This window comes from Malaclemys terrapin, chromosome 19 (assembly GCF_027887155.1).
Source record: "Malaclemys terrapin pileata isolate rMalTer1 chromosome 19, rMalTer1.hap1, whole genome shotgun sequence".
Lineage (NCBI taxonomy): Eukaryota > Metazoa > Chordata > Testudines > Emydidae > Malaclemys > Malaclemys terrapin.
Genome location: NC_071523.1, coordinates 20348385 through 20366793, shown reverse-complemented (window position 1 = coordinate 20366793; position 18409 = coordinate 20348385). Strand labels below are relative to the sequence as shown.

At 40.3% G+C, this 18409-nt stretch overlaps 1 protein-coding gene across 3 annotated transcripts in view; it reads right to left on the bottom strand.

Annotated features, from left to right (window-relative positions):
* Window positions 1-580: 580 nt before the first annotated feature.
* The window catches only part of AJAP1 (adherens junctions associated protein 1), a 114088-nt gene continuing 96259 nt past the window's right edge, over window positions 581-18409 (bottom strand). For 2 of the 3 annotated variants that reach the window (XM_054009418.1, XM_054009417.1), the window contains exons 4-6: window positions 17230-17472; window positions 15051-15182; window positions 581-6258 (exon numbers count right to left, since the gene is read on the bottom strand). In XM_054009418.1, the coding sequence (XP_053865393.1) occupies window positions 15110-15182; window positions 17230-17472 (316 nt within the window). In that variant the 3' untranslated portion in view covers window positions 581-6258; window positions 15051-15109. The remainder of the gene's footprint in view (window positions 6259-15050; window positions 15183-17229; window positions 17473-18409) is intronic. The other variant, XM_054009419.1, reaches the window with a different exon arrangement.

Below are 18409 nucleotides of genomic sequence, written 5' to 3'. Positions count from 1 at the left end.
GTAAGCATCTATTCCACACAGCCATATAATTCTACTTTTTTTTTTTTTTGGCTTCCATTAGATACAAGGAATGAATTAAACCTAATTTGTTGTTTTTTAGTTGAACATATAAAAGGCCAGGACATTAGAATTCTGCACGGTGAACCGTTGTATTTGCAGTTTTGAATTCTAGGTCTCCTGCCAGTAGGTCTGATGGCTGGTCCCTTTATTGGTTTGTTTAGCATGCATAGGGATGTGAATATTTTTTTTGATAAAGTGCAAGTGCTGTTGGTCCTTACAAATAAGGGAAGTTTGTGCATGTTGTTTTATTTTCTGTTTTGCCACTGTCTGGTCTCACAGTGACCAAATCTGTCCCTTTGCAGACTGTATGGAAGGCTTCTGAAATCGTATTTGAGTCTCCTGAGGTCCAAGGTATTCTCTCTTGTGGATGCTTATCTAGATGATTATCCCATGGGAGTTTGGGCCCTCCTGCTTACCGCACATGGGATACAAAGTTCACTCCATTCCCTACTATAGTCTATTCCTGCAGTCTAGTTCAGACTAACGCCATAGATGTAAAAATACATAACAATGCTTCAAACATTTTGGAATAAGGGATTTGAAATATATTTTATGATGTCAAACTGCCATTAGGATTACATTGGAATACCCACAAGTACTACTCAGTGCAGCCAACAGATACAAATAAATAGAAGATCAATGGGTAAAGGTACAAAACACAGTCTTCATAGTTGAAAGAGGGTCAACGCTATATAAGTAAAACAAAAAAGGAAAATTCATATACTCTGTGCTGGCGAGTTTTGATAGTTTTTGAGGGCTGCACTGTTTACACTGGTAAAATACAAAAGCCCCCATATACTGAATCAACAGATTGCACCAAAGTAATCACCCGAAAATCACATTAATCGTGCAAGTTTTGGTTTAACTGCTTGCTTAAAAAAAGTGTTGCTTATTAGGTATATCGCTAATTGTGATCAGTGCCTCTACAGTCTGTTGAGTGCACTAGGTGGTGCTAAGGACTGCTTAACCCTCGTTGTATGGAAGTTGTGATATGCTGACAGACTCGGGTAGGACTCTGAGGCGTGCATGCTGGGGGGTCTCAGTCTCATCTCACTTAAAGGTGCTTTACTGGTGTAACTCCACTGACACCAATGGAGTCACTCCTGATTTACACCAGCGTGAGCTAGAGGAGAATGAGGCCCGTATATATATATAGAAATAATAATGCTGATTAGTAGAATTATTAATCAAAACAGGGTAGTCAGTTATGCTTATTAATTAAGCTTTCGGCACTACTAAAGCAATCTAGTGTGTTCACAGCCTCTCCTCCATGAATGTAGTGCTTGCATCATTATGTCTGGGATGTCACACTGGATGAGCATAGCACCTCAGTGAATTTGAATGTAGGGGCTGGTCTACAATGGGGGAGGGAGGGATCGATCTAAGATACGCAACTTCAGCTACGAGAATAGCGTAGCTGAAGTCGATGTATCTTAGATCGAATTAAAATTACTTACTTCGCACCTCTCACCAAGCTGGAGTTCAGCAGTTGACGGGAGAGCGATCAGGGATTGATTTATCGCGTCTACACTACACGCGATAAATCGATCCCTGATAGATCGATCGCTACCCGTACGTCTGGCGGGTAGCGTAGACGTACCCTAGTAGGAGGTAGACGTCAGGCTGTTACGTGGCATGGGTAACACTCCACTGGTGACTGGAGAAAGGTCAGACAGGATCTGCCCCGCTGGCAGTAATGTTTTGGAAAGACGGACGCAAAGCCCTGAATACACGTACATTATATTTCCAAGGGAAGTTTGTTGAAGGTGCTTCAGTCCTTTGATGTGAAATTCTCCCCTGTATAGAGAACAGGAAACAAAGACTGTGTACCACTTAAATCCTGCTTAATAGGCTATACATGGGACTTCAGTGGTGCTCAGGGGTGAAGTTCTTTAAAAAGTAGCCCTGGGAGATCCTGGAATTACAGATCAGCAAACTTCACCCTGCTACAATAGAAGAGTCTAACTAATCACAAAAGTAGAGTACTTGGGGAAGTATATGTAATCTAACACGTCTGTCTAGCCTTGGAGTTGTTTGAAATAGTTAGCAGATAATGTCACAGAGGAGCACAATTTACTTGTATTTTCTGAAACATTTTGCTGAAGTCACCCGTAAAATATTATTAAGGGGAAAATTTCTGATCCCCTAACTCACACTGAACAGTGCCTGACTGTGAGTAGTCTCATTGGAGTCAAGTGGTGTTTACTCAACTTAAGAGGATCAGAATTTGGCCCTCAGGCAATAAATGACCATAGTATCAGGAGAAAAGTTTTGTCATGGAATAAAAACTGATTAGGTGCTCTATAAAACATAATGCTAGTGTATAACAGCAGCACACAGTGGAGAGAGATTAGTAATAGGTTACTTTGGGGGTTAATATTCATAGGGAAAATGGAGGCCGAGTTGATGAAGTTTGCTGATTAATTGTTTTATAAAACCTGTGAAGGACAGTGAGAAACTTAAGCTGGATGTAGACAATTAAATGTTGAGCAGCACAATGGCAGATAAAATTTAACATGGAAAAAAATAACATCATGCACATTGACAAAATTCTATTATACTTTTCATAGATATCACCAGAGTGGCTCTAGAGTGGCTGGGTCTTCTGAGAAAAAGAATGTAGGGCATGAATCAAAGTCCATCAGAGTCACTGGGAGTCTTTCCAATGTCTTCAAAGGGCTTTGAGTCAGGTCCATAAATGTTCTGGTGGAGCAGGGCAAGGAAGATTTCCTCCCAGAGATCAGCAGCAGATTAGAAAAACACAGGTGCATTAAAAATGGATAGAAAGTAATATAGAAAGACAAGCGATTGCATGAGTTATAATGTTTCACAGGTGCAATGTGCACCATCACCTAGATATAATGAGGAGTGTTTTCACTCTCTTCTAAAATAATTTAAATGTTGAATGTAATACAGAAATTGAGTCTAGTACCTAATGTATAAATATAGATGTAGCTCTGGATAAGCCCAACGTTGAGAGAGCAGTTTAGAAAGGGGACTTAGGGGCTTTGGGTTAAAAAAGCTGCTCTCAATTACCTTGATGTAGAGTAACTCCATTGACATTTATTTCACTGGTTACTCCAGGTTTACATCAGAATCACTAGAGCAAAGTTTGGTATTTTAGACATGTCAGGTCATATTAACTATTTGTGGTGGATGCTTCAGCTAAAATCATTCAGATGCCACTATCTAAAAAAAATTAGCTACAAGCCTTGGGAATTTGAGAAGCAATTTGTGAAATGGGGGATGCCCTCTTTCAGGCATGGGAGGGGGGCAGATTTTAAGGAGAGGAGGAGCCTCTGAAAACTGTTTTCTAAAGTCTATCTTGACGAGTCGCCAGTTATTGTCAAGGTGTGCACACAACGGGACACCTGTCAATCTGTAGAAGCAGTCCCTGGATAGATATCAGCAGCTGTAAGTGGGGTGGAGCTGTTCCCACACCTGGTATTTAAAGATGACAGCCAAACTTAACTTTGGGTTTGATCTAGCTATCCAGCATGTCGCCGCCTGCTGCACTACTGCCAATTATCAGAAGCCCAATCCTACTGCAAAGGTTAAAACAGCAAATTTTAGTGCATAGGTCAACATGTTCAAAATAGTTTATTACCCTTAGCAAAAAAGAATATCCCGAGAATGGACACTGAAAGGATCATGTGATACATTATTAGAAAGTAAGAGACTGGAGCTGATTAAGCAAAAGCATAATTTATCGCAAGAAATTTGCCTTCACCTTTTCTGCTGGCGGAATCTCTGTGAGCAGACTGATACATTCATTCAGTTTTATCCATTATACAAAATAATTTGAGGTCTTTTTTACTGGCTGTGTAGTTCTTTATCAGCATTTGCTATTCATGCTACAGACATAATCTAAGCCCAAGGAAGTCAACAGAAGGACACCACTGACTTCAATGGGCTTTAGATCAGGTCCAATGTTGGTTAGTTGTTATTGGCCGAAGGAGTCACAAAGAATTGTTTTTCTTCTCTGATAGGATGAGAGTGCAGGCTTTTCTGGCATGAATAATCACACAAAGAAATCTGAAATTCAGTCTCCAAGAGTACTCACGTCTGACTTAGAAATTCACTTTATGGCAACAAAACACCATCAGTCGCAAGCTCACAGGAAGCAAACACCGAAGAGGCATACCCAGAGCCACAGCCACAGTGAATGTATTTAAAAATCAGCCTGAATATTTGCCCGCCTGTTTTGGGAAGTACTCTGCAGCTCCACGAGGGAACAAGGACTGTAAAACGCTACTTCACCCATCATCTATGCAGTGGCTTCGTGTAATATGGTGATTCATAATTTGCCATGATAAGATGAGACTGATATGAGTGAAATACAATAGTGTCAACAGTGGAACCTTCTCCTACATTTCCCAACAAACTGAGTAATGTTTAAAACTTGTCCCTGGCCAGCCCCTAGATATAACACCATAAATATACAAATAGGGGTCAGGGCACTATAAAACAGAGGAAACTCAGAGTTGTTTTCAGGGTTTCCTTCTAGGCTCCTTCTTGATTCATTAATCCAAAAGCTAAAAAATGTTCTCCACTCAATTTCCCTGGGCAACCACTAAAACACCTATACCTGGCTTAAAGTGAGAGTAACCCTTGCTGCTGGTTTCAACTGTTCATTTCTGTGAAGCTTCTTCAGTATTTATTGTTTAATGAATGGATACAGGTGCTGATGCAGCATTCAGACTCTGCTTTTAGATTTTCAGCAGTCCAGTCCAGTGTATCTTCTCAGCCTCATATGTCTTACCATAAACTAGAAAGTGCTATGGCGAGCTGATCACTTTGGTGACTTTACAGATGCAATGTCTAGTGACTGGGGCTGAGGAATGGAAGGGGGGAATTTGTCTTTGTCAAAAATTACCTCATGCTATTTTCTTTGTGGTAAAATCAACAATCTTGGCCAGCGCACAATGGTTTACATGGAGCAGAAGCCATGCCACTTCAATCGTATCAGCCGGAATTTGGAATGAAGTCTGGTTTTAAATTTACCCTCCAAACACAGAATGCACTTCTAGCTCCTTGCTATTTCATAGAAGGGCTGTTACTTGAATTCTGGGCTAAGATCTGAAAGTATCTGAAGGGCCGTGCTCATGGGCTCTTCTACAGATTACTTGCCTGTGTGGTTTAAATTTGGGGATTTTTTTTAAATTTCACAATAACTGGAATGTACTTTGTGAATTTGGCCCAGAGGCATCTATACTTTAACTGTATTCAAAACACATCTTAATTCTGCTTTTGTTTCAAAACAGCCCCAAATACTATTAACCATTCTCTTTCTTTTGAGAACTGTCAGAACCAACTGATTATATAAATGACCATTGCCATACGTTTCTTCTTTAGGTCTAACATAATCCCTTCTGGGTCTTGCTAGCACTCTGGCAACTCTACAATGGATAGGAGAACTGTCACTTTAACAGAGTTTCAGTACCTTCTCAGGGAATCCTCTATGAGCAATGGTTTATTGGGCCTGGCAAATAATTTGTTCCCTAGTGGAAATTTTATTTCAAATATGTGTGTGTGTGTGTGTATATATATATATATATATATATATATATGTTTTAAAGGCAAGCTGCCAAAGTAGAAAACATCAGTTTATTTAGTTCACACTAAGAATGTTAAAGAAATCAGATTTGTAACCCATGACACAATTTTTTAAAAATGAATATTTAAGATTTTCAAAAATTGCTACAGTACAAAAAGTGTTTGTGTTTGTGTGTGTGTGTGTTTGTATCTATATATATTTATATCTATATGTATATATGTATATTAACCAGAAATACTGACTCTATCAGAAGAGATTCCCCACCCCGATTTTCTCTAATATTTCTATGTGTAATTCACTTAGCTTCAGCTTCTTGTGAAGTCTTTCAGATCAGTACATGGCACATAATGGTATTATTGGCACAGGTTCAGAATCACAGTCCATATCCCAAACTCCAGATGTTCAGTCCTTTTCTTTATTTCGTCTTAAGTTCCTCTTTCTTCATGGGCTTCTTTGCTTGCACATTTTTTTCTCTTCTCCCATAAATGCGCGCTTTGAAAATGCAGTTTCCTACAGGTGTGTTCATTTTTATAAAAATATATTTGGCACATAGAGTGCTGCTGTTTGAGTCTCCTACTGGTAAACAGAAATGGTAGGTATAGGTAACCCTTTTTTTTTTTTACAGGTTCACCAATGGAATCCTGTTAAGGATGAAAAGAAAATAAAGATTAAATTATAACGGGTAAATTTAGCCAGAATATATTTGGGTTTTTTTGGTAATGTCTCAGTCACGCATGTTTTCATGAATACTTGGCTAGTTTCTTTTCCCTACATTAAAACCATCATTATTAATATTTATCCTCTTAAGACACTGGATGCTTCCATCTTTCATGAAACTTAGTACCACAATAAGATTTATGGATATAAATGAAAATGGTAATTGGTAAGTGTCCCAATGGTAATAGTTCATAGTCAAAGAATGATGTTAGGGATAGATTCTATCACCCAGACTGGGACATTTAGTCTTACTACAAAATGAATCACTAAACATCACACAGAAATGACATGCTGAGCTCCTGCGTCAGTTAAAACTGTTGCATCCAAAATGTATGCCACTTCATTTGTTTGCCTGCGGTAGCTTTTCTCTGTATACACTACAGAGCATTAACTCACTTTCCAGTTTCGTTCATACTAGACTCCTCCTGGGAAGGACAAAGTAACCTGGCTGCTAGACTCATTACTGTATGAGTAAACTGAGCCCATTAATATCTTACTGGTTGGCTGGAAAGCTACAAAAGCCCACAGTTATGAGGAAGGGTTGCAGGGTAACATGAGGAAGAGCATCAGGTGCTTCTCATTTAGTCGAGCTTGCTGAGCAGAAAAATCCATATTGTAAATACACAACCACACAGTCAGCTTGATGTACATGGATAGGCTAAGCCTGCCGGCCAGGAGTTAACAAATTCACTGCTTGCCTGGGGACCTTTACCAAAATGAGGGACCCGAAGCCCTGATGTTTGACGGAGAGCCACCATGCAGCAGCAATTACACGACTATTAAAATACCTTAAGAAAATCTTTTCTGGTGGTTTTGCTAGTCACACCAGAAGCAGTAAACACTGGAAGGTCTCAATAGGGATGCATATTGCCATGTGCTTTCCAACCCAACTTTACAAAACGAAGAAGTTGGGATATTTTGGATAATGTTCTTAAAATACCCCCAGACTTTGGGGCCAGCCGCTCAATGGCAAGCCGGCCCTTTTGCACTTCTCTTCTGGTCCAAAGGATCTTGAAAGCAGCTGAATCTCCCGGGCAGTCAGCTCCTACCTCACTTAACTCTGCAATCCCTGCCATGAGGGGCCAGGTTAGAGGGAATGTGGGCAAAATGCTACTGCACCAACTGTACTCAATTGATGAACAGTGACTTAGGGGGCCATAGCCATCTACTTTTGAGGGTACCGTGTTCAGGGGCAAAACTGAATCTAGAACCAGGGACCCATAACTAGGTCCTCTGTGGCCTGGCACGTACCCAGACTGTTCTACCCAGCGAATTCCTGGATCTTCAAATCTTGTTAATGGTCACACATCACTAGCAGTAGTATTGCATATTTCTGTTATGAGACTGATCTAGCACATTCATTGTTTTTAAATAAGAATTTCAGATTGGCTTATCTACTTAAACATCTCTTGAAAATCTTCAGATTTGTACGGCTCACCTAAAACTCGAGTGTGTTTTGGGGGAAAGATGTGTGGGTAGAGATGCTTCTTGAGAACAGTGCGAATGACTCAGCAGCTTAGCTGCTCTTATTTTACACTTTCTCGTAAATATGTTTTCCAAAATATAATTTATTTCTGATCATCCTTGAATTCTAGACCCTTTCACATTCAGACTAAGCACCATATTGAGTGGCTTGGCAAATGCGAAGAAGAATATGAGCATTAACACGATTTTCTAAAGTTTAAATGCCTTAAAGGAATCCATAGAAAATTGGTTAAACACAAATTTCTCTTTAGCTGTTTATTTGTCCTTTTCTTAAAGCTCGCTCACAACATAATATTCTTTAAATCTTCTATATGGAAATTGTTGCTTCTATTAATGAGCATGTTAGTGTTTGAATGTGCATGTATGTGCTGCATATATACGGTATGCATGTGTGTTTTTGCCTATATGCACATATATGTGTGGGCTGTTATTTATGTCTATGTGTGAATATATGATTTGTGCTTAGTGGTGGGTTTTCCATGCATATGGTGACTACCTATGTATGTGTATGTGTAGACATGATGTATGCACACCTTTTCGTATGGTCTGTGGGGCATGTACATATGTAATTTTTGCATGTAATTGAGAGTGCAAATGTGTGCAAACATGACATGTAATGAGTGCATGTGTGTGTGCGTGAGTGAAATTTTCATAACACTTTAAATGCTTCAAATATGCATTTAATTTAGATTTAAGAAGACAAGATTGTATGTTAAATAAATACTACATCATAATTAAAATATATTTATAGAGGCTTAACTGCCATGTAAGAGATATATATCTCATTTAGTTATTAAACATTAATTAAATCTTCACAATTAATTGATAATTATTGTCTTTTAGATAAGTATCTTATTAAATCAAAAGGGTCTTTCCTCCGTAATGATTACTCTGACTAAGGTGAATGGAGAGGAACAAGTCCTCAAACACCTTCCTTCTTATTAATTATTGTAGCATGTAGAGGTCTGAGCATTGTGCTGGATGCTAAACAAAATCATTGTAAGAGACAATCCCTACCCCCATAGAGCTTACATCCTAAATAGACAAGCTAGACAAAGGACATATCATCATCACGACCATTTAATAAGGGAGAACTGGGGCAAACAGAGACTTCTGTAAGGGCTGGGACTTGAACCCAAGTTTCTGGGAGACCAGTCTAGTACCTTCACTGCAAGACTAGTCTTTCTTTGACTCACAGACTTTAGGGTCAGAAGGGACCATTATGATCGTCTAGTCTGACCTCCTGCACAACACAGACCACAGAATCTCACCCACCCACTCCTGTAACAAACCCCTGACCTATGTCTGAGCTACTGAAGTCCTCAACTTGTGGTTTAAAGACTTCAAGGTGCAGAGAATCCTCCAGCGAGTGACCTGTGCCCCATGTTGCAGGGGAAGGTGAAAACCCCTCAGGACCTCTGCCAATCTGCCCTGGAGGAAAATTCCTTCCCGACCCCAAATACGGCCATCAGCTAAACCATGAGCATGTGGGCAAGGCTCACCAGCCAGACACCCAGGAAAGAATTATCTGTAATATCTCAGATCCCACCCTATCTAGTGTCCCATCACAGGCCTTTATGAAACAGGCACCCCATGCTAAACACACACTACACTATAATTTCTGCCCTCTGTTACAACTGGGCAAACCCATGACAGTTATAACCGAGGGCAAAAATGTGGCCCTCTATATTTACCTTAAGTATTTACTGAGGATTAAGATACTTGTTTGCTTTCCTTTTCTTTGTTTCTATCAGGAGAGAGATGATATTCACCGCTTTCCTCTAATGCTAATATCATACTGACATCATTCAAACGCACACCTTGAATACCGCATGCACTTCTGGTCACCCCCTACCAAAAAAAGATAGATTAGAATTGGAAAAAGTACAGAGAAGGGCAACAAAAATGATTGGGTGGATGGAACAGCTTTCATATGAGGAGAGATTAAAAAAACTGGGACTGTTTGATTTAGAAAAGAGACAACTAAGGGGGGATATGATAGAGGTCTATAAAATTCTGAATGGTGTGGAGAAAGTGAATAGGGAAGTGTTATTTACCCCTTCACATAATATAAGAACCAGGTGTCACCCAATGAAATTAATAGGCAGTAGTTTTAAAACAAACAGGGAAATACTTCTTCACACAATGCACAGACAATCAGTGGAACTTGTTGCCAGGGGATGTTGTGAAGGCCAAAAATATAACTGGTTCAAATAAGAATGAGAGAAGTTCATGGAGGACAGGTCCATCAATGGCAATTAGCCAAGACAGTCAAGGACACAACCCCATGCTCTGGGTGTCCCTAAACCTCTGAGTGCCAGAAGCTGGGACTGGATGACAGGGGGTGGGTCACTCAATAAATTGCCCTGTTCTGTTCATTCCCTCTGAAGTATCTGGGCACAGCCACTGTCAGAAGACAGGATAGTGGGCCACATGGACCATTGGTCTGACCCAGTATGGTTATCCTTATGTTTTTACACTGGTACAACTGTGTCTAACCTACTGCTTTTGCTGGCATAATTTATACCGGTGCCCTGAGCAAAATAATCTATACCAGCAAAAGCAATTTTATGCTGGTGTAACTGTGTTTATACTAGGGCTAGTGCTGTTGTCATGTCACCACAAATCACTGATAGTGCTGCCCTGACAAAAGCTTCTGGTGTAGAACTGACTTAGATCTCTACCTGAGTGTTAGGAACTGATTTGTCATGCAGTGGAGATGACTTCCCGATGGTTTCTCAGTGACCTTTCCGTGGGACTCTGAAAGTGCTATGCAACAGAGGGGCCTGTGGCACCTTTGAGACTAACAGAAGTATTGGGAGCATAAGCTTTCGTGGGTAAGAACCTCACTTCTTCAGATGCAAGGCAAGGTGCCACAGGACCCTCTGTTGCTTTTTACAGATTCAGACTAACACGGCTACCCCTCTGATACTTGAAAGTGCTATTACTCTTAGAAGAAGATGATTCTCTGGTTGTTGTTTTTTTAAACGCTTCTAATTTAAGCTCGCTTGTTCTTTAGTTTAAGACCACAAGCTATTGGTAGATGTCCTTGGTCAATAAGGGTTTCCGCCTGCAAGGTGCTGGACAGCTTGCCATGATCCAGTAAAGCATTTAAGCACAAGAGCCAGGCTGTTCTGTTCAGCACAGCCTGAGTGCTCTGCCCCTGGCAGGACTGGAGCCAAACAGCACGTGGCTGGCACAGTACATTTATTCTGGCCTATGTTCTCTCTGTGCCCTGGTTGCCCAAGTGCAAAATATCTCCTAAAAGAGAAAGTCAAAGACTATCAAGAACTTGTTTCAAATTTACCCTTTGTACCTTTCTCATTTTTTTTATCTGTAACCAGAAAAAACAGGTCGTCTGTAATTTGTTTGATGTTTTTTAATGCAAACTGTTCAATTCTCTTGCTGGAAGGGGACTACAGAAATATCAGCTTTCACCCATGGAAAGCACTGAAGTCTTAATTAACTGGATTCTTTAGAATACTTAATCTCGTGTAACAGGTCTGTATATGCAATGCTGTTATTCTTCAGAAGACAAGCCGGGATATTTTATGATGACTCATTATCTGTTAATATTAATACAAAAATGTGCTGTTGTTAGGCAGAATGAGGGCATCACAGCAGCAGGGAATTCAAAGCAGAGAATTACCGTAAAGTGCTGTGACTTCTACCTACTCTGTGAAAGCTGGGACAGTTTCAGCCCTACAATACTGCTAGCATTTTAGAATCCCAAATAGTCATTTATATAATAATAATTCTTAACACTTACATAATCATGTACAAATGGCATTTAATTAATGCACTGTAATCTGTATGTAATATTTAGATTGCATTCTGAAGGGCCCCTGTGTGCAAACTAGGTCAGCAATTGATGTGCCTTACAGAATTTTATATGATCTCATTCCATGTTGTTTAGTCAAACACAGCAGGAAGCCAGAATTCAGGACAGGAACCAGGTGAAACACCAAATTTTGATTCACAGGAGTTTGTGCAATACCATTCAGTGTCTATCTCTGAGATACTCTGAATTTCAGTTTTGAACAAAGGCCAAGAATCAAAATGAAATTCAGCCAAATCAACCACGTTTTGTCTGGTTCCAGGTCAAACCCATGTAAAATCTCTGTCATTTTCAAGATGTCCACTGGAAATTGTAGTCTGTTCCAGGGTCCCCAGAAATTCCTCCTAAATTAGCAAACCTCGGAAGGTCACAAACTTGGCCTGCGTTCCAGGTTTGTAATTGGAACTGGATGAACTATTCATCAAATTTCAAACTTTTTGGTTTGCAAATCCCCTGTGAGCAGATCACAATTACTATTCATTGTCCTAACTTATTCATATTCAGCTAATGTTTAAGGAGAACATATTTTAGCCTCTGAGTTGCTCACAAATTTTTCACCGCTGGTGGTCTTTTTAGTATTCAGCAGCTGCCTTTAACTTTCAGTCGGAACTAGTTGTTTCACCTGATTTCAGTTAATTTACAAAAGCTCTGTGCAGACACACCCATGTGTTCTCTTCTTGGCTCTTCATCATTTCCCTCTCTAGCCACATACCTGCTCTGTGCCTCAGTTTCCAAATCTGTGAATTGGGATAATAACTACTAATGAAGAGTGCTCTGAGGTGTAATTAATTAACACTTGTAAAATGCTTTGAGCTCCTCTGAGGAAAGGTACTAGAAATGTTCAGTCTGATATAATTGATATTATTCCATAAACAATACTATGATTTAGGGAGACTTTCACCACTGGATGTTGAACAATGCCCTGTGGGTGGCCTGGGTCATGCTACAGCCAGTCCAATCCTGCCTTTCTTACACACCCCAAACTCTCAAAGAAAGAGGTTTAAATGCTCTGGGAAAAGGAATGCAGGATCCAGGGGTTGCCTGTATCTAAGTGGTTTTGCTCTCTCTAGCAAATCTTTCCAACTCTCCTGAGATGCAGCTGGTTAAAGTCGACTTACTCAGCTTCAGGCTGCTTTGCTGGTACTATCAAATCCAGCCAAGAAGATATTCACACTTGCAGCAGATGGCTGCAGATTGAAGTCAGCAAGAACTTCTAAATACATTTTACACCACACACAGTCCTAGAAATAGGAGCTGGGAACCAGTCTTAAGCTCACCATTTCTCATTGCATTTTGAAGGGTCAGTCCAGTGACAGCGCAGTAGAATGACAAGTAACAATTCCCAAGTTAGCCAATCAAATATAGCCAATGTAGCCGATCCTTGTTCTAAGGACACTTTGTCTTAGCTGGACCAAACTGAATACTTTAAGGTTCACATGTCACTACCTAAGGTCCCGATCCTGCAGAACCTTATGTCTGTGAGTAGCCCCTAGAGTAGCCTAGAAGGCTCTCTAGCCTACATGTTGTGTGGGATTAAATCGTCATGACACTATTGAAATGTTTTTTTAAAAAAAGACAGAGTCCAGACCTGTAGACTCTTGCTATCCCCATTGAATTTGGAGGGCTGGATAGAAAGGGACATGGAACTAAACCATCCTTGCTTTGAGTATTAAACACAGCAAAATTGACCTAGAGGTCAAACCCATCCTGGTTAATCCATCTGCAGTCCCCAGAGCTCTCTGTACACCTCCAGAAATATTCTGCAGCATGCTTTGGAAAATAAGGTGCTTGGGGCATCGATACATCCTGGGATTCGGAGCTTTATAATTTGACTCACATGCCGCTCATTAATGAGGCGGCCTGTTGACATTTACCTCCTGCACCCCCTGGAAAGGAATTTCTGTACATGTGGGGAAAGAACGTTTATCCATTACTGACCTGAGTCCCAGTCATGTCAGGGTGTGTGTGATAGCTTACAAGGTGTAGTGTGTTTATCATATTATCTTTCTAATGTCATGGAAAAGCCCTGCATCCATCTGGCTCTGATTGGTACAGAGATTTTACCACAACAAAAATGAAACTCCTCCAGCCATAAACCAGGTTCTTGGTTGCCATGTTCATTTTCAACTACAAAAGGAGTGTCATTTGCAGCTTTAATCAGCATGATAATTACAGCATTGCAGACAAAGAAGAAAGACTCTGATGCGAATCCTGATAAAATATTTGCTGTCTGGTATATCCCGTCCTAATCAATGCACTTAGTTAGGTGCACATTTCACCTTGCCTGCCCAGACAAAACCATACCAAGCCACAGCAGAGACTATTAACTTTTTATTCTCTTTCCATTCTAATCTAATTATATTTCTGTGTTCAAAAACTGAGCATCATGTTAAAAAGGTTATTTCGAGTAAGTCACAGTTAGGGAACGTTGGAAATTTCATTTAGAGTGAATATGTGATTCATTACAGCAGGGATTTGGAACTGACCAATTAATTTGCCTGTGCGCATGGCTCAAACTGGCAGTGCTGCCCTACAGTAAAATGCCACATAGTTAATCCTAATTGCTTTTCCTCCCACTGCTATCTGCAATGCCACCTTCCCAAGGAAAAAAGGAGGAGGAGGAAATGGCACAAGCTAAAAAAACCAACAACAACAAAAGAGAGAGGGAGAGATCTGCAAAACAATGTTTTTTCTACTAGTTTGGGAGTATCAGCCCCCAAGCTCTGAAGACTCCCCAGACAGACTAAGTGATGGCAGATATGGTTTCCTGCAAGGTAAAGAAGGGGTTTGTCGCTACTGTTGCAGTGGAAGCATGACAAGGTCGCTTATTCCAGAATCCCAGCCATTTCAGCTCTAGGTTATCAACGGACTACGCACAGAACACGTGCAGTCTCTGGAGTTCCATCATGCAACAAAAAAGTTAATCACAAAAGGAGGCCATTTAATAGCACTGATGTTCACAACATTTGCTGAGAGCAAACCAGTTCTAGAGATGTTCCCACATGGGACTCAAAGTCTGGATCCAGAGGTGAACTTCTAAAAGGTTAAGTGTGCTCTCATCTGGGTGTGCTAGTTTGGCCCTCTAAAGAGGCAGAGGCCATCACTCCAGGAAATCCAGGGGTGAATGGGTCTTGAGTTCCAGTTCATGCCCGCCTCTAATTCACCAAATGGAAAAGCCATTTTGGTACCAAGTCCCCCTTTTATCTTAGAAGACATTTACCGTCCCCTGCACAGGACACCTAGGTCAAGTCAAATGTTTAAAAAAAGAATCAGCTAGTGGTAAGCGTCACACAGGGAATACAATGGTGAAGGAGACCTCGCTATGCACAGAAATGTTCATAGTTATGTGAGGTGGAGTGGTTGGAAAAAAAAATGTGTAAGAGTGGTACGTACCAGGAAATAGACACATGGCGTCTGCCCTGCCCCCAGGAAGTAAAACAGACTTCGGCCAGTCAGCAGGAGATTTCAAACCATTTCTCAGACACAAAGGCCACAGGAATTAGATGCCGATCAGAAGAAGAGGGTCTGCAGCGAGCAGAAAAATGGGCTTGCGCGTGCTGGTACGTAACACACAACAAGCAAGCCTCATCAGGCCTGCTGCCAAAATTAGCGTTTCGTTGGTTTGTTTTTTTTTTTAAGAGGAAAAAAATTCTCTAAAATAATGCTTTGAATGGGTTTATTGGCCTTTGCAATTGAGGGTTGCACAAAGAAGATGAACTTTAATGCCATGTGTTTTCAGTGGAAATGGAAAATATTGAAATAAGGTAACTCTTAAGCCAATTAAGGATGCAAATCTGGGGGGTTTTAGACAGTCCAAAGATGAGTCACAGTATCTCCGTGTTTTTTAAGTATCTTTTTGTCTCTCCTTTTCTCCTGAGCTACTTTCCTGTTTTTCCCAGCTGCAGTGCATGATTGTCGTCCCGATACTGCAATGACAAATAGAGATTGGTCACCTGGAAAAATGCAGTCCATAAGGGGGACAGCTGGTTTGTTGCTGGGAGAACATATGACTTTGCCATTATTAGTGACTTATAATGTGACTGCTCAGACTGAACCAGGCTTCAGAGAAAAGTGTGGAGGCCAATATATTCCAACAAAGCATTACCTTAAGACAAAAAAGCAATGAACCCTTTCCAACCAATGCTCATATACCAATGGACGGCGTTAATAGCAGCGCAAACAATAGACACTGACAGTGATTAGCACCATGCAGAGACAGGACAGGAAAACAGAACAAAAATCTCCCCCCCTTTGTGCCCCAGCATTGGTGGCTGGGGTTCATGTGAGAATTAACATATACATACACTCAATGAAATGGTTTGAAAATCCTTGCCAATTCTCTGCCTCCCAAGATCGGAGGAAATCCCAGAATATGACAGCTAGCAAAATTCCACACACACACACACAAAGATATTTAAAAATATGTTTATTATAATTGTTTGTCTTTAGATTTCTGCTCTTCATGCACTTAGGATAAGGGACTTTATAATAAATATCCCTTAGAGTTCAACATGGTTATATATTTGAAGAAGGTTTTGGGGGGTGGGGGTGGGGGGTGGGAGTTATTATTTTTTCACTTCCAATAAATTGTTTTCTAGCTTTGACAGCAAACATACATTTACTGTGCGGAGCAATTCTGGAAAATCTCTGCACCAATCAATAGTGAAAATCCTCCTCCTAAAAAACATAAACAAAACTAGCAACATACCCAGCACCCCATGCAATTAACCCTTTACTAGAAGGCTAACATTTTTAGTGTTTCTTTGTGGGTAAAGGTAACTTACCAAGTTCTCCAATCAGCCTCACTTTCCACACAGACAATAGACATATAGAAGAATGGCTCAAATCTTTAATTCCATATTCTGTCAACTCCCCCTTATTAATGTATCATTATTTCATACCAGACAAAATGGATTCATGCAGCCTATTCTTGTGTTAATCACATTGTCACTTAAATCTGAATAGCTTGCCAGATGCCACTTAAAAAAGCAGCATAGAAATTCGGGAAGATAGATTTGAGGTAAATTTCCTTGCTGGAAGTGGGAGAGGGGAGTTGAAAAATGTGTGGTACTATGCAACAGCACAGCTTAACAAGATGTGTTCCAGGTGAGCCTAGCTGGCATTGCAAGGACAAAAGCAGTACTTAAAATTGCCATTTTACAGGCATTAAACATAATAGATGGGCTATGGCTATGGGTCACATAGGCCATGAGTAATCATTTGTCCTCATTTTGAAGACGGAGAAGTTTGATATTCCCGGTTCTACATAGTAGATGGTGCTAACCAAACCAGACCCATAGCTGGCAAATGTTTCTAACTGACTCGTTAAATCTGGGAAGGAAAATGCACATCATGGCTTAAGGAACCATTGGAATCCAATGATGACAATTTCCTTCACTACTGGATTTTGTCGATATTGATTATTAATTGGAATTTCTGTTACATATCAAAATAATAACTTGAGTGTAATCGCTTAAGGAGATTTTTTTGAACCCCAAATAAATTTGAATCCTCTAAATGTAAATGTGCATGAGAGATTGTCGAGTAAGAGACTGCTCAATGCCTGTCTTACCTGTTTCCATTGAACGTTGTTTTATAATCACCGGGCGAGTGTAACATCTCCTCTGTATACACTGGCATTGGTGTCCTGACGCACTCGTGGGAGCACTGGAGTGTTTCATTGTAGGCTGTGAATATGTCCAGGTTACTGGGCACACGGGCTGGAGTGAAGTCCGTCAAGTTCTGGCAACTCTCTTCCTGTTGATTGATTTTGCGTTGGTGGCTGTTCCGCCGTGTGTTTCCACTTTGCACACAACTGGGTGTTAAATTTTTTTTAAAGAAAGAAAGAAAGAGAAAAGAAAAAGAAAAACCACAACCCAAAATGCAACTATATCCTTGAGAGAGGAACTTACATTATCTACCATTAATTATACATAATTTAATATTAGATTATAATTCACAAGCACTTTGGAAAGACCAGCCATAATCAAGCAATCAATTTCCTTTATTTATTTTATTTTTTATGTTTAAATTTAAATTTTAAATGTGAGCCATTTATTCTCAGAAGAATTACTGAGATAAGTGGTGCAGCCATATTTGCAAGAAGTTAGAGCTTTCTTTGCACAAAGATTTTAAACAAGAACAATCAACTTAACCCTTTTGTGTCCTTGAAGCTGTTGTACAGAGAACAAGTTCCTGCCATTATTTGCCACATGTCCCAGTGCTTCTCTCACAGACCATGTACAGATACATTGGATATGGTTCAGTCATTGATTCTGAAGCCTCATGTAATCACGCCTGACAACTCATTGGTGTGTTAGTCTACAGGGGAGATTCTATACTTCAGCCCCTTCCACCTATTGCAGCTCGTGAGTTTGACATGGGATGTTATTCTTCCTTCTAGAAACGTACTGTATTTCCAGATCTATATAGGCACAAAATAGGGCACCTGCTACACAGACATTACATGTCCTGGACAATTTGGAGAACCATATGTACAGTCATACAATTCAAAGATAGCGAGCTGCAGTAGGTGGAAGGGGCTGAAGTATAGAATCTCCCCTGTAGACTAACACACCAATGAGTTGTCAGGCGTGATTACATGAGGCTTCAGAATCAATGACTGAACCATATCCAATGTATCAGCACAATACTCAGAAGCCTGAACAGACCAGCACAAGATCAAAATAAATGGTGGAAACTGGTGGACGCCCAGGCACCCGAAGGTGCATGAGGATAAAGAAGAGAAAGAT